Raw genomic sequence first — 23,010 nt, 5'->3', positions numbered from 1 at the left:
GATAGTAGAACCAGTCAGAGGTGGTATTTGCCGGTTCTCTGAACTACTCAAAATTTCTGCTACCGGTTCTCCAGAACTGGTCAGAACCTGTTGAATACCATCTCTATTGCAAAAACTTTGTTGGGAGGCCACCTGGCATTTCTGATAAATACCATAGTGCGGATGTTTGATCCCTCTCTGAGTGTGGTCTTTCCCCTCAATCCTTTTTGTCCCTTTAATCTCAGTACATGCTAGTAACAGCCTTTCTTGGATTCACCACGATGGTTATAAGCCACGGTGGCACAGTGATTAGAATGCAGAACCGCAGGATACTTCTGCTGACTACCTGCAATTTGGCAGATCTCATCTCATCAGGCTCCATGGCTCCATCCTTCCGAGTTGGGTAAAATGAGGACCCAGATTGTTGGGGGCAATATGCTGACCCTGTAAACCGCTTAGAGAGGGCTGTAAAAGCACTGTGAAGCGCTGTTTAAGTCTAAGTGCTATTGCTAAGTGCTATTGCTATTTCTCTTTATTCAGGAAACTGAAACTATGTCGTGGAAAAGAATCAAGGACTAGATGAGAACGGAAGGTTCTTTCTGCCTGGGCTTTTACCCCTCTCGCCAGACCGTCTCACGATGTCAAAGAAGGGGGCCAGTTTTCGAGCTAAAGGAGAAAAACCGGATGCTTTAGCTGCCTTGCAAGCTGCTAATGAAGAGCTCAGGGCAAAGCTCACAGATATTCAAATTGAACTTCAGCAAGAAAAGAGTAAGGTAATGCATCTTTCCCACTTAATTTTTCTGAGAAAAATTAAAATTGTCCAGCCACTTACTTCTTGCTCTCATAAGTAACCTCTGTGTGTGAAAAATAATATAAGATAACCTTTATTGTCACCTCTTTTTTTTGTGAACACACTGGCACACATTTAAAAATGAAATTTTGATGCCCACTGTCAAAAGAGACCTCATACCCATACATGAACATACACATACCAGGGATAAAATACTCCCGGTTCAGACTGGATCACCCAATCTGGTAGCAATGGCGGCGGGTGGTTCGGAGAACCGGTAGCAAAAATCCCTGCCCGCCCCCCATTTTTTCGGTGGAAAAAATGCTTTTAAAAGTAAAAAAAAAGCCTCTGATGATCGTGCGGCTCAGCTTGAATCGTCAGAACCCTTTAAAAGCATTTTTTCTACAACCTATTTGGCCGAAGAAGTTGTAAAAAAAGGTTCTGGCAATCAGGCAACACAGCTGGGATCATCAGAACCCTTTAAGCTTTTTTTCCTCTGGTGATCCCAGCTGAGTTGCCTGATCATCACAGGCTTTTAAAGGCATTTTTTTACAACCACTTCAGCCAAAGAGATTGTAGAAAAAATGCTTTTAAAAGTTAAAAAAAAAACTGGCCACGCCCACCCAGTCACATTACCTCCCACCAAGCCATGCCCACAGAACCGGTAGTAACAAATTTTACATTTCACCCCTGACACATACCACATACAACATACTACACACATACACATACGCATACACACACATATCCTGTTTCCCCAAAATAAAACTTATCCAAAAAATAAGCCCTAGCATGTTTTTATGCATGTGCCTAATATAAGCCCTATCCACAAAATAAGCCCTACTTAAGTGCCTGCACAACTAGCCGGCTAGTCATTCCATCTGGTTGCTCGCTGTGGCGCCAACATGAACTGAGGCAAGGGGGGTTGAAGCTGCCCCGCATGGACCCCACTGGCTTGCCTTAGGGCTCCCACAGCCAGGTCATCCATGGCCCGACAACTGTTTTGTGGCCATGGCACTGGTGCGTTGCTTAGCCTCCTGCTCCAGTGTGGCTGTGAGCAAACAGAAGAAGTGGGCCAGTAGCTATGTGGAATCCTGCTGGATGGGGCTCCTGAGCCGCTACCACGATATATATAAGCCTCCTCCCAGAAGGTAACAAAACCGGTCATGGAGAGGATGTGTAGCATCCATGACAATACTGCAGACTCTTATCAAGCAGTGCTTAGATGCCATGTCCTGGATAGGAGGAAGTGAACTTCCAGTAATTTTTTCTGGGGTCCTCACCACTCTCTGCAGAGCCTTCCTGTCCGAACCAGTAATACTGCCAAACCAAACAATAATACAATACGAACAGGATGCTTTCAATCGTCCTTCTATACAAAGCGGTAAGGACAGGTGACGGAAGATGTGCTCTTCTCATACAATGCAGAAAATGAGGCGCTGCTATGCCTGCTTCACCACTGTTGAGTGACCAAGCTCAGCTGCTAGTAAGCTGCACACCCAGAAACTTGATAATACTATACTAATATTAATCTTCTCATCATTCCCATCACTCATCTTCTTCTACTTATGACTATATGACTGTAACTTTGTTTCTTGTATCCTTATGATTTATATTGATTGTTTCCTGATTGCTTATTTGTACCCTATGACTATCATTAAGTGTTGTACCTTATGATTCTTGATGAACGATTCTTTTTTTTTATGTACACAGAGAGCATATGCATCAAGACAAATTCCTTGTGTGTCCAATCATACTTGGCCAATAAAAAATTCTCTATGCTTCTCTTCTCTTCTCTTCTCTTCTCTTCTCTTCTCTTCTCTTCTCTTCTCTTCTCTTCTCTTCTCTTCTCTTCTCTTCTACTAACCACCTCCACAGTTGGATTGTTAATACAGAGAGGTGTATGGCTATGTTTGCCTTTTCAGAAATCAACAATGGTTTCTTTTGTTTTTCCTATATTTAAAACCAGGCTGTTTTTATTATACCAGTTCATCAAACCCTTTATCTCGTCCTGGTAATCTCCCTCATTATCATCCTGAATAAAGCCCACCAAATAGATGTTGTTTTGTAATAGGAGATAGCATAAGAATCCAATTGCAGAAAGATGTGGTGAACTTTAAACAAAGTCTTAGTCTTCAATATTACTCTGGAGGAATGAAATCTGAAGATTGCTTTGGAGCCATTCTTTATAGAATGTGCATTTTGATCAATTATTCAGCGCATTCTCTAATTGGTCCCCTTTGGAGGCAAAACCAGCTGCATTGTCAGCATGTACTGTACATCAAGGAGTAGAACTGCCAGGATGGTCTTGGGAAGGGGAGGCATTGAGGTAAATCCATTCGCAGAACACACCTGATTTGCTAATTTGGCAATTTCTATAGGGGAAAAAAAACCAAGCTATGGTTATGGTGCAGGGTGAAGCTTGAAGTATGTGTTTGCTTTTAGAATAGTCATCCAAAGCTGAAGATGTATTTTGGCAAATACTTGTTTTCTGTGCAAACTGGGTTGTGTCACAGCTTCTAGATTTGGAAGTAATAACCACACAGTATGACCCACTAGAGTCGGGAACAACTAGCACATATGTGCGAGGGGAACCTTTATCTTAAACCTTTATGACCCCACTCCAAGCTTTATTCTAGGTGAGAATGAGAAAATAACATAATAACACGAAGCAGCGATGAAAGAATATTCAAGAATGCTGAAATATAACATAACCCAAGAAGGAAATCAAAGAATATTCAGGAATAATGAAGAGTACACCTTGTCAAAGAAAGAAAGACATTAAGTCCTTGTTGCCAGTGAGAGAACCTCAGGAGAATACAGTAGATGGGCTCCTTGCAAGCTAGCACACATGTATCGCCCTCTCAGTTAGGTCTGCATTGAAGTTCCATCTCGTGATAATTTGGACTAGTTTACATAGGCTCTGAAGAACCATTACTCACACCCCTTTTTGATGGCCTCCTGTAGCTAGAGTTTGTCAAGAACCAGACCATCTTATCTTGTGTTTGGAATACTTTGCCTGATTAGATGAGGCCATCAAGATTAAAGAGCATTTGTTTATATCATGCAGGAGTGAAATCATCTCATGGTTCAGTATTTGTTTATGTATGGTGTGTAATGAGAATTTCAGAGTTAAGGAACATCTGTTTCCCATGGATTGTTGTTGGCACTACAATTCAGAAACCTTGGCACTTGGCACTTCCCAAGGTTTCTGGATTGGCACTACAAGACTTGTATAAAACCAGAACAGCACTATGGATAAGGACCCCACAACAGTATTATTAATGTGGAAGCTTTTTCTCTTCCATTGATTAGAATAGGATTAATATCACTACCATCCATGGAAAATGGGCTCCTTGGATTTGATCTTGAACTCTATCAAAAGTTCATAGTACCATTTTATTCCCTGCTCTATTTTTCCCTGTAGCTTCCTGTTCTTTAATTGGAACAAAGTTAAAATGTTGAGCATGGAAAGTGAATGTCTCTTTCATTTCAGTATCATTGCCCAAGCCACCTACTAAATTCTTCAGAATTTAGTTTTCTGCCTCATTTCATACACTCATACAAAAATAGAGCAAGGATAAGATAATTCCTCACTACTCTTTGACCATCTTGTCCATTCAGCTCCCCAACTGCTGGACTGGTTGAATATAAAGTAAAACAAATTCTTATTCTTATAAATATCTGTACATGTATGTGTGAGTTCATGCATACATGTAGCACTACATTGATTGGGTTAACAAGTGTCATCTAAATATGTAGGATGACATTTTCCAGAATTTTTTGAAATTGTACTCCAATCCATCTAGAGCTGTGATGGCGAACCTATGGCATGCGTGGCCAAAGTAGAATGCGAAGACATGTCACCTGACATGCACAGCCTTGCCTGCTGGTCTTCTGGGTTTCTGGCATGCATGCGCACGTGATGATCAGCTGTCCTTCATGCACGAAAACCAGTGCACGCATGTGTATCAGCCAGCAGATTGTTGGGTGCACATGCACGCAAGAACCCAGAAGTTCGGCTTTTCAGGAGCGCCATCCCTTTGCGCGCGCAGCAGTGCCAGAAACTGGCCTGTGCATGTGTGCCAGCCAGCTGATTGCATGCACCTTAGAACCCGGAAGTTTGGTTTTTCCGGAGCTTGGCCCTGACAAGCCTGCACATGCACAATGTTTCCACGCAACCTGAAAAGTGTTGCTGAAAAGGTTCGCCATCACTGATCTAGAGCAAAGGTGTCAAACTCATGTCACCACAGTGGTGTCATGTGATGTATTGGGACCTTTTTCCCCTTCGCTAAACTGGGCAGGGCAGCATGTGACGAATCCAGCCTGCGGCCGTGAGTTTGACATCCCTGATCTAGAAGATACTGTATGTGATCAAGAAAAGCCACTATTAGTTACTATCTTTAAATTTACCTTAAAAATGAATCCTAAATATTTTAGTGAAGAACATACTTGAGCATACTTGAATAACCCAATTCAGATTTAAGAATTACATACTAGATACTACATTCTGAGGAAAGAGCCCTGTAGAATTAAAAGCATTTAGGTGCTTTGCAATTCACATATATTATCCCACTATTTCCCACTATTCCTGTGCAAGTTCATCTTAAAATTTAAAGCATTATCCTGTCCAGTTGTAACAGTTATATAAATTAAATAAAAGCTATTTTAGATTACAGTATTGATTGTATTGGGCATTGCTATAACTGGCGATATAATCAGCTTGCATAGCAAACCAGCTTGTCACTAATGAAAAATAAGCCATCTGTTAGGGTTAGGCATATCTTGCATGTTGTTAATGCCAGCTGCAGACAAGCAATTATAGACCAGTGTTCTGCAATTATGTATCTCTTCCAATTAGGAGTTTTAATGGGGCTCCAAATTCTTGTACAAATTATATTTTGAATAACTCAGCAACAGGGATGGGCTTCAAAAATTTTAGCAAGGGGTTCTCTGCTCAGTTGCTGGATGGGTGTGGTCATGATGGGGAATCAGCTGGTTATGGGATCTTTCAGGAAGTCCAGAAGATATACCCAGTCCTGTTATACACTGCTACATTGATTTGGAATTTTACCATATATAGAATTCACATAAAATTTATTTTCTCTGATTGCTTCCTATTGGAGCAGAGGTCTGCAACCTTGGCAACTTAAAGCCTGGTGGACTTCAACTCCCAGAATTCCACAGCCAGCTTGGCTTTGCTGGCTTTGCTGGCTGGGGAATTCTGGGAGTTGAAATCCACCAGGCTTCAAGTTGCCAAGGTTGCAGACCCTGCATTGGAGGAATTCCCTACAGGAAAAAAAAAATTAGGAGGCTCTGATGTCAGAAACTCTGAAAAAGGACTTGGGGTGGCCCACCTACACAAGTTTCCTTTGATCTTTTGTGAACTGAGGGATTATCAACCTGCCAATTGAATCATAAGCATTTTCAATAGTACATGGAATAATGCATATAATTCTGTGGTAAGGCACTGTTTTAATACACTGAAGGTCCTTTCCTTGTCTTTTAGGCCAGCAAATTGGAGAGGGAGAAAAACCAAGAAGCAAGGCAGATTAAAGAACACGAACAGCATAAAAACACAGTCATTGTAACGGAACTCAAAGCTAAACTCCATGAAGAAAAAATGAAAGAGCTCCAGGGTGTTCGCGAAGGACTTTTAAGACAGCATGAGGCTGAGCTTCTTAGAGTTATCAAAATTAAAGATAATGAAATTCAAAGACTCCAAACCTTACTTAACGCTGTACGAGATGGAACACCTGACAAGGTTAAGACGGTGCTCTACTCTGAAGCAAAAGAAGAGGCCAAGAAAGGATTTGAAGCGGAGAAAATTAAAATGCAGCAGGAAATTCTGGAACTGAAGGGGGCTAAGAAACAAGTGGAGGAAGCTTTATCAGTAGTCGTTCAAGCTGACAAAATAAAAGCAGCAGAGATACGGAGCGTTTATCACCTACATCAAGAAGAAATCACCCGAATAAAGAGAGATTGTGACCGGGAAATCCGCAGGCTGGTATGCAGTTTTCCATCATTTTGATGATTTTAATAAGAGGAAGTAAATGTTCTTTCCATGTTGTTTACACTAACAATAATTCAATGTAGATGGCCATTTAATAAGGGGATGTGAATGTTGTTTCCATGTTGTTCATACTAAAAATAATTTAATATAGATGGCCAAGCATCCTCCTTTTGGACTGCTAATCTAGATAGATCCTTCAGATCTTTTATCCAACACTAATGAAAAGCTCATTAAATGTGGTTATCTCTGCAATGGATGCTCTGTGACCTTTTGTCACAAGCTGTCGCTGGCTGAAAGATTTGATCCTGGTTATCAATTGCATTGTTGCCATGTCATCTGCTCCAAATTATAATTAATTCCATCTGGAGTATGAGCTTCACACAAAAATGAGTTTGTATTCTGCAGAAGTTGGGGTTCCTTTCTAACTTTCCAAACTTGAAAAACAGGCATGCGATATTAGTGTAAGGATTTCTTTTGCACTTTTTGTATTGTGTATTGATTACGTAAATGATGACATTTCTTTTTCAGGCTTTTGGATGTGCAGATTTTAAATTTACCTGCGTAAATTATTAGTTGCTTTACTGTTCTTATCATGGAGTAATAGAAGCGAAGTGTCTGAATTATATAGTAGGGAAAGTGTTTCAACTCTGGCTTGGGCACATTTGCTCTATTGTCAGAGGCTTCTAAAAAGAGCAGTGCAGATGGTACATAGATCTGGAAATAAAATATTATTTTATAAGGCATTAAAAACTTTTTAATGCCTGCTGAAATCTATTATATCTATTTCTATCTTTGGAATTTTGTATTCTATTACCAAGTGAGTTGATTAAGTTGGCAAAACCACAGAGTGGTCTCTAGATCCAATGTTTAAGTTAAGTATATTCACTTCAAGAATTTCAAAATCATTTCACAAGTAAAAGAAATAATTCTCATGGAATTCAGTGACACTTACTAAATATAGCATTGTTTGATGGTGGCCACTGAATTCAAGCTGTGTGGTTTCCTATGTGATATTTTATAAAACTATAAAGTACTTACATAGAGCATGTAGCTAGACATGTTTTTATGCAGCTAAATCCACATCTGTGAGTTCTTTCTGTTATTCTGCACTTTTAAATTGCACAATGCTTTCCATATAGAAAAATAAGTAACTTATAATTACTTTTCCTTTCTTTCAATTTCCAGACTAACATATTTGCATATATAAATATAAATTATATAAATTTGCATAAATCATTCAGAAGTACTTTTGAAAAGTTTAAAATGATATCTTTGGATAATGTGTGTGTGATGTTTTGTGTTTATTTTTCTTTCCTCCCCAACAGGTGTTTGATTTTCCGATTTTGGTATTGAAGTTGTTAAAAATATTTAACCATAAGATTCAAAGTGATGATATCCTCTATTTTAGGAAACAATTTTAATGCACTAGCTAGGATAAAATAGTATAGGTTCTATAAAGCAGGAGTCTCCAACCTTGGCCACTTTAAGAGTTGTGGACTTCAACTCCCAGAATTCCTCAGCCAGCTAAGCTAAGCTGGCTGAGGAATTCTTGGAATTGAAGTCCACAACTCTTAAAGTGGCCAAGATTGGAGACCCCTGCTATAAAGGAAGTTTATAAAGGAATAACATTGACCATTGGAAATCAAATCAAATCCAGTTTGTAAAATGCAAAAGCAAAAGGAAAAACTATTACCGGTGTACTGTTTCTATCTTTCATAGTTATTTTCTGCATCAACGTATTCTTTAGCATGAATTTAGGCAGCCTGAAATGTAGTAAAAGCAATGTACAAGGAAGGAATAAGCTATGCTCAGTCCCATTACTGTTTTTTCACTTCTTCTCTTCATAATCATTATTACCAGGTTGAAGTAGGGAGGATGTCGAAGAAATTTCCACAATACATCTTGATAACATCATATCCTGCAATCTACATTGTGAAGCGTGAAACTATGACAATGAAAGTTTTCTACTTCAGAACTTTACATGCTATTAATATGCTAATTCTGTTTCAATTGATATTTCCTGCCTTAGAATGTTTGAAGAAGGCTATTTAAAACTGTAGCTGTATCTTTCAAGATAGCAGAAACATGTATTGATCAATATTGCTATGTCGTTTTGATGGATTGTAGCTGCTGGGATGTAAAGTCAGTAGGAACATCTCCTCAGCAATGATTAATGATGTTCTCCTCAGCACCAAAGGAGCAGAAATAGTTTCTGTGTCATCAGAATAATTTATCCAATTTCTATACTGCCCATCACATTTGCATGACATTAAGCAGTTTACAAATAAAAATAATCCATAATTTGTACTTGAAATGCTTTATTTTGTTGAGTTAGGTAAAATGAAAGTCTCAATTGTGTGAGGTTCAGCTCCTGACGAGTATAAGAGCACATGCTGTTTTCTTGGAAGTGGCACGGAAGTATTTTGCCCTTGTCTTTTTTCAAAAAGATGTTTTTTCCAACTTTAGTATACTTCTCTAGGAACTGCTGGAAGTCTCCCATCAAAGTTTTTTATTATTATTATTATTAACATTTCATTAATATGGATTTCTGCCAAAAAGACAGATCAGAGACAATATGAGGATAATTCTGGATACCCTGAAATACTATGAGGCACATCCCGAAAAGCAAATGGCTTTGATATTTCTTGATGCTGAGAAAGCTTTTGATAACGTGAATTGGTGATTTATGTTACTACAATTGGAACAGATGGGCTTTGATAGAAAGTTTATTCAGGAAGTTATATATTATAAACAAACAGCGAAAGTAATGATAAATGGAGAATTGACAGGATCGATCCAAATAAAAAAGGAACAAGACAAGGTTGCCCACTGTCATCTCTGTTGTTTGTATTAACACTAGAAGTGTTAAACAGAAATATTAGAGAAGAAGAAGGAATAAAAGGCATGAAAATTCAAAAGGAAGAATACAAATTACAAGCATTTGCAGATGACCTGGTTTTTATACTTGAAAATCCATTAGAATCAATAACTATATTGATAGATAAGATAGGAGAATACGGAAAAGTCACAGGACTGAAAATAAATAACAATAAAATGCAGATTTTGACAAAAAAACCATCAAAGTATTATGTCCAAAAAGCCTTGCTTGGCTTTTCAAGATTAATCAGAGTTGGTTAAGTGTTTTCACCTGATATAGAGAAGAGTTAGCACTGTGACCAATATGATAACCTCCTAGTTTGGGTATGGGACACTGTGTCCCTAAATTATCTCTTTTTCCCCAAATATTTCATCTTTTCCTAATCAAACTCTTTTTTGTAACTTTAGATCTGGCATTGATTTAATAAAGTAATTGTTTTTAAAAATGGCTCCATGTGCAAAGATTGTACAATTACATAACTAATTACTATATAGGTTTCAGGACAAGTATGAAATCAGATAAGTTTGGAAATTCTAAAGTGAGACTTTAGCTCTTATTATACAGTGTTATTGAATTTGTCCCATGTAACAGTCTTTTGCCTTGTAGTGGAATAAAACACATATATTTTTAGTGGCTTACAATTGTTTAAGCCCCAAAGTTTCATGTAGAAAGTATCTCTATCAGGAAAAACATAATTCTTTAATCTCAGAGCTACCAGTTGTATGATGGTTTCCTGTCAAGGATTTTAATAGATGTCAATTCAGAAACTTTATATAGTTTAATGTTTTGTTGAAATCTCTCTTCTCCAAAGTTTTTTTTTTCTAATTAAAAAAATTAGTTTTATTTTTGTGTTCTGAACCTACTTGAGAATTTCTTTTGAACTTCTCTTTAGAAGTAGCAGAAACAGAAAACGTGTTTTGTTTTGAACATGAAACAAGCATTTTGTGATATGTGGGGATGACCTTGGGAGACAGGAGTAAGAGGTGCAACCTAAAAGTGGTCGTGCAAAAGGTATCTCAGCCCAGAGAAACAAAAAGGGAGTAGGAAGAGTTTCAAAAATACCCACCCTGTTTTTCTGGAAAATAAGGGAGGGAACAAATACTTTCAAACTTGCAAGATTCAGTTTCTGTAGCCTTTCAGTAAAGTTTTATCCTTCTTTTCTGGTCCACTTCAAAAAGTTGACAGTGTCGGTTTGCTAAATCCTTCTGGGAGGGTGGCAGTTCAGCAGAACACAGTCTAAAACAGGGGTATCAAACTCAAGGCTCGCAGGCTGGATCCCGCCCACAGGGTGCTTAGATGGCCCATGAGGCCACCCTGGAAACAGTGAAGGACCGGCTTCTGCCAGAGAAAATGGAGCTTGGGGCAGCCGAGCTCCGTTTTCACTGGCAGAGGGCTGCAGGAGGCCGTCGCAGCTGAAAATGGAACATGGGAGCACATTTTTGCTGGCAGAGTGCTCAGGCCACCACAGGCACTCCCAACATGAGTGACATCAAGTTGGCCATGCCCACCCTGGCCACACATACCCTTCCCCCTGAGGTCAAACACAACCCTGATGCGGCCCTCAATGAAATTGAGCTTGACAACCCTCCCCTAGAATATTTTGGATATCTTGAATTTTAGTGGAGTTTAAAAGATATATGAAGCCAAACTGAATGCCGCTACCTCCTCCTCCTCCTCCTCCTGCTGTTGCTGCTGTCTGCCCATCAGTCTTCCCAGTGCCTCCCTTTCCCAAACTTCCAATAGGGAAGATTAAAGGGCTCAGACTGGAAGACTGATTAGTTATGCTATGTTTGAAGTTGAGGCAGCTAAGGAGTGGGGGAGAATGTGAAGAGGGAAAGTGAGTTGGTTGGATATGTAGCAGGAATGGTGCAGTGTGAAGCAGGTTGGATCAGATGACTTCTAAAGTCTTTTCAGCTCTATGATTCTACGATATTGGGCAATTAATGGCAATTGCAAAAAAAAAGCTCCTTGGTATTTTTCCCCACTGAGACATCTCTGCTCAAAAGTACAAGTTTCATATGAATGTTTTGTGTATGAAATATCTTGCGCCCATCTGCCTCTTTGCAGTGATGCAGCTTACTCTTTTGTCAGAAATGGTGGAGGTTCTCCTGCTAACTTTGCTCCTTTCTTTAGAGAGACTTCCCTAATTCAGAAACTTCTCTGATGGCCCATCCTTCCCAATCTGAAAATAGCCCAATGGGAAGCAGCATTCCTCAACACCAGGGGTGAAATGCTACCAGATCGGACGTAGCAATCACGACTGATAGTTCAGAGATCTGGTAGCAATGGTGGAGCAAAGCTCCGCCTATGCACCTGGGTGTCATTACTTCCTGGTTGTATTTTTTACCTTCTGCACATGTGCAGAAGGTCTGCGCGTGCATGTGACGCGCAGCGCATGCACTCCCAAGCCAGTAAGGAAGGTAAGCAGATTTCACCCCTGCTCAACACCATCTGCTATGGTAGTTAACTGAAGCCCAAGAAGGCATAAAATCTGTTCACATCTGTTACCCTTGGTCACCTTGTAACTAGAGAAGTGCAAAACCTCTGCATTCAGGGGAATTTCACCAATACATTCTTCTGAAAAAAAAAATTCAAAGATAATTTTCTTTAAGCAAATTGCACAAGAACTGATAGGGAAAATTGGGGCCTCTGGTGGCTCAACAGACTAAGTAGTCTGTTATTAACACAGCTGCTTGCAATTACTGCAAGTTCAAGTCCCACCCAGGCCCAAGGTTGACTCAGCCTTCCATCCTTTATAAGGTAGCTAAAATGAGGACTCAGATTGTTGGGGGCAATAAAAAGCTGACTTTGTATATAATATACAAATGGATGAAGACTATTGCTTAACACAATGTAAACCGCCCTGAGTCTTCAGAGAAGGGCGGGATATAAATTCAAATTAAAAAGAAAAAATGATTCCGTCTCATCAGTTTTTTGTGGATTTAGATATTCCCATTAGACAAATTTAGGAAAATGGTAAAGGCCAACAGGTCACATGAGAAAAGTGTTACAGCTAACATTCCCCTGGAGAAATGCAACCTATTAGATTTACTAATCAGGCCAGTGGGTGTCATTTCATGTTTATATTAATGACCCAATTCAGTCATAAATCTTGGATTGCTTGCATTTATAAAAATTGTACAGAGAAGAAAGTTTGATTGTATGTTGATATATATTTTTGCATTTTAGATTAATGCCAAAGAAAAAAAAAGCAAATCGTATGATGCAGTAATTATTTGCAATGTTTTCTCTTTCTCATGTTATCCAGACACCACATATTAATCAGCTTGCTACTGAATTATTATAGATTTAATTCATTAAATCATAAAATATATGATTGAACAGTATATTAAACAAATAGAGAATCAACAGGAATTTTCTATTTTTAACTATAATTGATCAAAATGGTTTTTCCCCCGGCTGGATTTAGCTGAACTTAAAACTATTTCTTTACACACTATTTTGTACCAAATATGTTCTTTTGCAATGAATATATACTTTTTGATCATACTTTAATGCAGTGGTCAAATATGTGTAATGCTTTATCAAAGCTCTTGAGCTCATTCTAGTTTGCATATTCTGGATAAAAGTTCCTACTGTGCATAATACATTTGGGGGGAAAATACAAAAGAAATTATAACTTTGAAGATATTTCCTCTTCAATTAATAGCACATACAGTCATATCACATGCATCATCGTATTTCTTTTGCTTCTTTCATTCACACACCTAGACACAAATTAGGAATTGATCAAAGCAAAAAAATAAAAACAAAAAAATACACAGACACTTTGTTTTGATCTTCACAAGAGATCCATTTATTTTCAGTTATTTACTGCAAATATCAAGTGAAGTATTAGATAAGTCTACATAATGAATTGTATTTCTGATTTGTCACACAATATTTTTTATTTATTATTTTATAGGCCACTGCTGAAGCCAACCCTACTGTCTCCTTAATTTCCTTTTTCCTGATCAGAAGCAGCATTAGATTGATTTGCCATTATTCTAGGCCACGAGGTCAAAAATTTAAAGAGCAGAATTCACCTATGTCCGCATGGGAATCTGCCATGCAAGGAAACCACCAGAAGGAATTTTTGAAATGACAGGTTTGATTGAACTGTGCAATTTGAGTCCCATATGATTAAACTTTATCGGGAGCATGGGAAGATTGTATGATACCATTTGGTGCTTCATATCAGGAGGAAAAAATTGATGTGTCAGGTAACCCCAAAACATTTAACACGAGACTGTAACTTATTTCAAACATCTTAATGAGGAATGGGGCTATCACATCAGATTCACATACCTATGAATGGTTATTATAACATCCATACAATGCTAAGGTCAGGGTTTAGGGAACATTGGGTACAATCCCTCAATGCTGCCACAAACCTAGAATATTACCACCCATCCTCTTTCATACAGACATACAAACTTGCATGGGAACTTGGGTCACAAAGAACCCACAAACTAAGATACTTTTCCAGATGTGCAGCTCTGACTTTAAATTGTAATATAGCCCAATTACCAAGGTGAATCTACACTGGTAGACTGATATTTATTAGTTATAATATACAACATGGAAAAATAATCTAAAGGCAAAAACCCACAGAGAGACCATAACAACAGAAAATGTTTACATGATTTCTTATGACTTTCATAGGCGTGCTTAGAAAAAGGGGAAAAAATGTAATTCAGTGTTGAAATAATAGAAAATACTTGTAGCTCGGGTTTTAGATTTTGGCAATGGTTTGGTCTCCGAGCTTGCCATTTAGTTCCCAAACCTCTCATTACAGGCTAGGTAACATTATCAGCAGGTCTTTCACAGAAGTGTCTTGTCCTCTTCAGCTTATATAAGTCTTGTGTGCCAGTGTGGTCAGTTGGTTACATCAGGTTTAACATGTCAAAAGACCCCAGTTCCACCTTCATCAGCATTTCCAAAAGATTTCAAGCCACTGTTACAAAATTAGAATTATTTGAGGGCTCTTTCAATAAGTAGACGGCTAAATAAATCAATTATTACTTGAGTATCATCTCATGTAGTAAGATGCCTTCTAAATGACATAATGCCATGTTTTCCCAACCTGATCACTTCCAAATAGATGGACTACGGCAATGGTGGTGAACCTTTTACTCACTGAGTACCGAATAGGCATGCGCTTTGTGTGCTTTGCGCGCGCACAGTTATCTGCGCTAACATGCGGCTCCATCCCATGTGCTGTTTGTGCAGCTGCACCATCTGTGCATGTGCATGGCTTTCATATGCGCTCTGCGTGTACAATCTCACCATCTGTGCATGCATGCGGCCTTTATGCAGGTCCCCCGTGCACTGTATGTGCAATCGCACCATCTGTGCATGTGGTAGTTTTCATATGCACAATGCATGCGTGCGAACACCATCTACACAAGTACTCTTGCATGCCTGCATAAACGTGCCCACATGCACAGGAGAGCTCCAAAGACCAGCTGGGTCCCCTGAATTGTGCACATGCGCACCAAAGGCCCGAACACCAGTTGAGGCGTGCACGCATGCACAGCTGGAAGTGAGTTGGGTGGTAGCTTGTGTGCCCAGAAAGATGGCTCTGCATGCCACCTCAGGTAGGTCATCATGGGACTACAGCTTCTATCATCTCAAATGAGGGATAGACATCTTGACTAACACGGTTATTTATTTTCTACTGTCTCAGAATTGTAGTTATTCTAAAATAATAAAAGGGGTGACATGATAGCAGTGTTCCAATATCTCAGGTACTGCCACAAAGAAGAGGGAGTCAGGCTATTCTCCAAAGCACCTGAGGACAGGACAAGAAGCAATGGGTGGAAACTAATCAAGAAGAGAAACAACCTAGAACTTAGGAGAAATTTCCTGACAATTAGAATAATCAGTGGAACAACTTGCCTCTAGAAGTTGTGAATGCTCCAACACTGGAAGTTTTTAAGAAGAGATTGGATAACTATTTGTCTGAAGTGGTGTAGGATTTCCTGCCTAAGCAGGGGGTTGGACTAGAAGACCTACAAGGTCCCTTCCAACTCTGTTATTCTGTTCTGTTCTTTATTAATAACCAACTAAAATATATGATAAGGTCTTTGAAAGACAAACTTCTGATGCTACATCCCTGATATACTCCATTAGAATTTTTCCTGCAGAAAATGAGGAAGCTATATATTAGTCAATGACCGGAGATGGGTTTTCTAATAGCTGTGTCCAGGAAAGATTTGTTCTGTACAGAGATGTTTCACATTAAAAATATGGCCTTTTCTTTTCTGCAGCTTATGCTGGTATATGCTATTAACAATGCTAATGAAGACCATCGTGCTATAAGCAACTGACACAGCATTACAAATTATGTGTTGGTGTTAATGCAGACTGATAAATAATAGCCACGGCTCTGAAAGCCAGCTGAATTTTTTAAAAAAAACAGTAATGAAGATGGCAGAGACTGGAGTGAGAAAAAGAGACAAGAGGGGAAAAAACCCCATATTTCATAGCACAATATTTCCATAATTGGCAGCAGTAGAGCTCGCAAGCTGTTTATTAATTAAAATGCAGTCTTGGTAGAGGCAACCTGCTAAATGCAAAGTGGAAGTAGCCATGCTGTTAAGCAAGGCATTTCCTTAAAGATGATTGGTTATTACTCTCATGTATATTCATTGCGTCTGTTTCCCAAGTAGGCCTTTTTGCTGAAAGTAGGTGGTAAAAATCCTAAGCAAGGCGAGACATGGAGAGCATTGCTTTCTGAAGCGATGAATGAAAGGTGTGGGATAGTTTTGGGGGGAGACACACCTGAACGCTGATGCAGCCCTCCCAGTGAGTTGTTGGTTTTGGTTTTTTTAATCATACGTTTTCTTTGTCTTGCAACTAGTATGGAGCAAATATGTTGCAAGAAAGTGTTTGCTTGAATGTGTTTTTTTGTATTGGTGTGAATATCTTTGTGTCATTTTTCTAATGTGTTCTCTATATCATCTAACTTTTTAGATTTGTGCTGTCATTGTTTTAATAATTCTTTCAATAGTCATCCTATAATAACCATAAAAATGTGACTTGTGTTGTTTTGCTGTGGTTCTTTTTAAATGCACAAAATCTACAATCCTTTTTTTTTCAGAAATAAAAATATTAATAAGCAATGTCATTGACTGAACCTTTTTGTTTTTTGTTTTATTTTTGGAAATGCATTTCTATTAAAGGGGAAGGCATGTTGAGATGAATGGAAATTTAGCAGTTTTCTACTTTATTTTTTTTAAAAAACCCGCTCCTTTATAGCTATGATAGAGCTTTTTAATGCATTTAATGGGAAATGACAAAAGGCAGAGCTTATAGTAGGGCAACCTAAATGTACATTTGTATGTGTGTGGGTAGTATTTTAGTGTGGTCTAAAAAATGTATGTTTGGGGGAGTAGTGCAATTACAGTTTAGTTACATTACAGATGTGGAAATAAATTATCCTTCCCTATTCTTTTGTGTACAGTATTTCCTGTGAATGTGTTGACTGAATGATGTTTTATGGCTGATGTTTTCTCTAGGGTGATGTAATGGTATGTGGGAATGAACTGGGGAGATGGGGAAGAAATATTGCCTAGGGAACAGTCTGATAAGAGTGTCTGTAGCCAGAGCCACATAATGGATGGAGAGACTCAGAAGACAGTGTTCTCAGGCTGTAAAGGAGATAATGGGATATTTGTACATTCAGACTTGAAAGATTCTGTTAATGTAACCTTACCATAAACTAGAATTAGGTCATTTCATTGTGTTTTGTGTTTGTACTACCTGGGAAGGCTGACAGGTATCTTTAAATAAAATCACGAAGGGGAAACAAAGACAGGATAGCTTAGAGGTGCTTTATAGTGTGTGCGTGCAATTTCTACCACTATTACCATTATCCCCCGCCCCCCCCAAAAAATCTGCCAAAGACCCCTTTTTTTTAAAAAAAAAATCATGTTTTGTTTGCATTTCACCTGTACAGCATGTTACACATGAAGGGAAAAGGAACTAGCAGAAAACTGAAATTTGTCTAAGTAGAAATTTCCATGTTGAATGCCTTCCCAACATTCAGGATGAATTGGTCTTACATCTTGACTCATTAATCAGTGCTTTTCCATCAACAGATACAGTTTGCATGGGCTTCACCAGCATTCATAAACATATCAAATTGTCTTTACTCTGTTCAAGCCAACTTAATTTGTTTTAAATTTAACTTTTGCTGCCTCTTTAGTTTGTAATCCCTTGTATCCAAAGCTAGAAAAACTAGATTTGGAGGCTGCTCTTAACTAATTAGTCCTAGGAAAAAAAATACCATGTATAGTTGAGTCACTATTTTGAAGCCCACAGTTGGCTGCCTTAGTTCAATTTCAAATTTTTCCAGTATCTACTATAGACACCAGACTATATAAACTACAGTATCTTTTAGGAGAAAGTTCTGTTTTGCTATCCAGAGAATAGGGCAAGATTCTGCTGGGGTTAAGATACTGACAAGTAAAAATAGCTTTATATTAGAATTTATGAGAACCTTGAAAAACTTCCAAAAGGGCTGGAATCTGTTGGATATTTTGTAGCTTTTGAAATTCTGTATCAAGTATGGGATTGTATTAGATCAAGGAATATAAACTGAACATATGCCTCCAAAGCCTAGACAGAATTCATTCAGAAGTCTCAATTTTTATGTTTAATGTGATAGAAAATAAACCATTAAATGTGACTAAAATATTACTGTATCTGCATTAAATTTTAGTAACTTACTTAATTTCACATAAGTAAGCAAAATGATGTTTTTGCTCTAGTCCTGCCTCCTTTTTTTAGAATTCCTCCCAGCATACCACTCAAGAGCCAACTTTGTTCTTTGACCCCTAAATTGCTGCTTTCCTCAAAGTAATCAATGCTTAAGATTTCTTTTTTTTTAATTTGAATTTATATCCCGCGCTTCTCCAAAGACTCAGGGCGGCACTGTGTTAAACAATAGTCTTCATCCATTTGTATATTATATACAAAGTCAACTTTATTGCCCCCAACAATCTGGGTCCTCATTTTATCTACCTTATAAAGGATGGAAGGCTGAGTCAACCTTGGGCCTGGTGGGACTTGAACGTGCAGTAATTGCAAGCAGCTGTGTTAATAATAATGTGTTAATTGCAAGCAGCTGTGTTAATAGACAGACTTAGTCTGCTGAGCCACCAGAGGCCTCTTATTATTATTATTCTAACTTTTGGTATCAGCCTTCCTAAATTACAACAGATACATAATCCACATTAGTGTCCAGCGACACTCAGATTGGTGACGATTTTCAGAATTGGCCTCAATACAACAGGAAGACACCAGGATGGGTAATACTATTTATACAGAAAAAAATAAGGGACATAGTTAAAATTTATTGTGAATTCAGAATGAACTTTAACTCATGCTTCAGATTTTTGTTTCTGCCATCCTTAGGTAGTAAAACAAATTTGAATTCCTCCACAGAAGTGGAAATGTTTACCTTAAATGTAGGTTCTCTACATGTATATAGTAAATGTATTTATTTTCTAGGTATATTTGTGGTCTTTTGGGACCTATTTTTAAAAGTGTAAAAATAAATGAATATGGTTGCAAAGATCATTAGCCAGCATATCGGACCATTATACTAAATGTCATTACATGGCTTCTTAAGATAAACAAAGTTCTTTCAATCCTTGCAACTCTAAATTTCCTAAGTACAGTAAGACCCTGAATACTGAGGAACATTTTTTTTATATAATCACTGGCTGCCAAATAACTATAATTGAAAAGTTGGCTTAAACAGCAACACGGGTCTTAGTACTTTGGTGAATTTGAATTCTGCAGCATTTTGTGAACTATATTAACAATAATATCATGTGTTTTGGGTTGTAATGTAGTTGATTTTCTGCATAATCAGCAATAAATGAATCATTTTCTATTTTTAAGCAAATGAAAGGGGAAAAAACCTTTGAGTTATCAGAAAATATCTTTCTGAATGAGCCTTCAAAAATAGCCCATTCATTCACTGCTGTTATCCATTCTGTATTTTTGTAATACAAAAGGCAGGAGCTAAACCAAAGATTGCTGAAACTTTCTGAATATAGTCTTCTCCTCTCAGTAATAAACTCAACTTCTAATAAAGAAACTTCTCTTTAAAGCATAAATTATTTTCCTTACTTCGCAGATTCCAAATGGAAAGCATTGTATATATATATATTACTATAGGTCACACAGTCAGCCAGATATTGATGATGATGGTGGTGGTGGTAATGATGATGATGATGATGATGATGATGATGATTTACAGTACAATGAGAAATCATACTTTCCAGTTCTTAAGCTAATGTTGGCCTTCGTATGTATCAATTCTTCCCAAGAACCTAGCATGTCATAATGTGCAGACATAGTATATGTGCAGATTCAAGCCATGTGGCCTTTTGTAATTGACACATGAAAATTATGTAAATGCACAAAGTGCATATTCAAGATTTTTTGGGTATGACACTGGATGTGACAATAATCATAGGGACCCCAACAGCAGGTTTATGCCATAATTTTTCAATTTTGGTTTTTCAGATCTTAACACTTTGTGATCTCCAGTTCTTGGTCTTCTTTCTACTTTCTCCTGGAATTGCCTCATCAATTATCTATACTTTCTTTTCAACCACAGTTAAATTTGGTGTGTTATGAGCCCAAACTTTATCCGTTCCTATTCAGAAATCCCCAAATCTGCTCCTTCTTGACTACTCTTTCAACTATATGTTACCACATGTTTCATTACTGTACTGTGTTTCATTACTGGCATATGATCATTTTTTACAGATGGTCCAATGAATCAGTTTGGGGACTGTGTTATGATGATGATATGATGATGATGAATTATACCTCTGTCAAAAGACTTTTATTGCAGCATTCCCAAACCTGGTTCTGCTTACCAATAATATGGGTTTGAAAGCTATAGAACTGAATCCAGTGTTTGTTCACCGCTTTCTGTAATCTAACATATTCCCCAAAGCTGGGATGCTGCCAGTTTCCATGGCAACTGAAGAACTGTACTGTATGTGATTGTATTTTATTCTCCTTGTAGATGGAGGAGATCAAATTTAAAGACAGAGCAGTCTACGTGCTGGAAAAAGAGTTAGGGGTTCAAGCTGGGCATACTCAGAGACTTCAACTCCAAAAGGAGGCTTTAGATGAACAGCTGTCCCAGCTCAGAGAGGCTGACCGGCATCTGAGTAGCCCCAAGCGGGAAGTTCCTCATCCAAGTGGTGCAGGAGACACTTCAGATCACTCAGGAAGTCCTGTAAGCACTTTCTAGTAGTTTTCCCTAAAACCACAAATTGTGCCAAAATCTTGATGAGTGACTGCCCAGATCAGCAAAGTTGGTTTTGATTTGTTTGCTTGCTTGCTTGCAGCTCAGATGTAGTCAACTGACATCCTGAGTTTCTGGTTTGCTTTTATTTTGCCAAAAACTACTTGCCTTTTTTTAAGCAACTGTACCTTACCTTGAATGTGTGCCTAATTTGACATTGTGAGACTCACAACGCAAACTTATAAGTTAACCTATTAATAGCTGTCTGCTAGTTTTCATGGAGGCCTTCAAATATATGTGAAAAAGGAACATGACGGCAAAATGTTGTCCTAAGTCTCATGACTAACCCTGATGGATTGATTGTGCTTTTCATGTTAGTCAATGTTCTAGACTCTAGAAAATAAATGAGGTACCAACTAATATGCTTTTTCTTCCATACTCTGCAATTTCTTACACCATTCAGTTTAAATTCACCTTTTATCTTGGCTTTTGACGTAACTATGCCACCTCTTCCAGCTTCTGTGTTAATTTGCTAACTACAGATTTTTCCGTCACATTTGTTAAACTTTTCTTTGTTGAATCTCATCAAGGTGTCCTTTGTATTGCTGCTTAATTTGACCTATAGATCTTTTTTTCAAAAACATAAACATAGATATTGTCTCCCCTTTGTTCAAAGCCTCTCCTGCACCTGTTGAATGAAGAATCCTAGCCCTGTTGAGTTTCTTTGGTGCTTAAATGCTCATGTTTGCTTGAAGTAAATTTTCCAATTAAAGTAAATTAAAATTGCTACTAAATAGGAAAACAGGAAGGAAATTGTTATTATAACTAAATTGCTTTTTGCTCAAAATAAAAGAAATTGCCTAGTCTTATAGTTATCTTTAAGTGATTCAGGTCAGTGCTCTATTAAATTCACAGTTCCATGGGAGCCAAATGGATACAGTGGTTTGTTGTACACGCTTAATACACATTATATGTCAGTTTTAATCAATACATTATCCTAGGAAAAATATACATGGCTCATCTAAAGTTCTCAATTCAACAGTGGCATAAATATGAAACACTGCAGTAATTCTCAATCATTTATTTCACATTCCAAAACAACACTTTTGAGTCTGTGTTTATTTACACATTTTGTTTTCATTTGCCTCTTCTCTTGCATAATAGTTTCTTTCTTAATTTCTGTTAGTGTCATCTTTTAGTATTAAGGTGCAGATTTTTAGAATTAGTAATGGATGGAATCTGAAAAGGAAGAAGATGGGAATTGGTAGAAAGTTCTAAAAAGTGTTTCCTTGTTAAACAGTTATTTGCAGTTGTTTTTTGTTTTAGGAACAGCAGTTGGACGAAAGGGATGCTCGGCGTTTCCAACTTAAAATAGCCGAATTAAGCGCCATCATCAGGAAACTCGAAGATCGGAATGCATTATTGTCAGAAGAACGAAATGAACTTGTAAGAAATCATGTGCTTTTTTTTTTTTTAATAAACCCTATTTGGCTAACTATAGCTCTGGTAGAAGAGCCAAGTTAGTCTCTTGTCTCTGGAAGTCAAAATTAGGACGATTCAGGTAGCATCTTTTAAGATTAGCGCATTTTATGAAAAGGTATAGGTTTTTTTGTGCTTCTGTGTTTTAATAAAATTTGTTAGTCTGAAAAGATGCTTCCATGCTTCTGGTTTCTTTTGACTAAGTTAATGAAGGGGTTAATATACTGCGGAAGAACAACAAGGTGACCATTGACCAAGTGCCCTAACCCCAGGAAGGGTAAATTTAAACAGACGCAGTCATTCCTAGGATTAAAATAACTCCACTAAATCAGTTGGGTAGTAGGGAAAAAAGTCTATCCCAGTTAAGATGTTTTAGATACTTTGTCATCTAAGAAAAAGAGATGAAGAGAAAATGCCTGAAAAAGCAAGCCTATGCATATTATGGACTATGCTTCTGCCATCTCTGAGCATTTCCATGTTGATAGTAGATGACTTATAGAAGGACTGGGATGGGATGTGAAAATATGACTCTTCAGATCTTGCTTAATCTCTCAATGGACTTTTATACCATCACTCATAAGGCCATTGGG

General features: G+C 37.9%; 1 protein-coding gene across 19 annotated transcripts in view; it reads left to right on the top strand.

The window, feature by feature from the left end:
- The first annotated feature begins 617 nt into the window (after positions 1 to 617).
- Positions 618 to 23,010, top strand: part of JAKMIP3 (Janus kinase and microtubule interacting protein 3) — a 52,725-nt gene continuing 30,332 nt past the window's right edge. For 5 of the 19 annotated variants that reach the window (XM_058188177.1, XM_058188179.1, XM_058188175.1 and 2 more), the window contains exons 1-3: positions 618 to 752; positions 6,279 to 6,776; positions 22,268 to 22,387. In XM_058188177.1, the coding sequence (XP_058044160.1) occupies positions 618 to 752; positions 6,279 to 6,776; positions 22,268 to 22,387 (753 nt within the window). Of the gene's footprint in view, positions 753 to 6,278; positions 6,777 to 20,716; positions 20,933 to 22,267; positions 22,388 to 23,010 lie in introns of all 19 variants that reach the window. The other 14 variants (XM_058188167.1, XM_058188166.1, XM_058188170.1 and 11 more) reach the window with 5 other exon arrangements.

Source organism: Ahaetulla prasina, chromosome 6 (genome assembly GCF_028640845.1).
Source record: "Ahaetulla prasina isolate Xishuangbanna chromosome 6, ASM2864084v1, whole genome shotgun sequence".
NCBI classification, from domain to species: domain Eukaryota; kingdom Metazoa; phylum Chordata; class Lepidosauria; order Squamata; family Colubridae; genus Ahaetulla; species Ahaetulla prasina.
The sequence above is the reverse complement of the archived record's forward strand: the minus strand, read 5'-3'. Positions and strand labels throughout refer to the sequence as shown.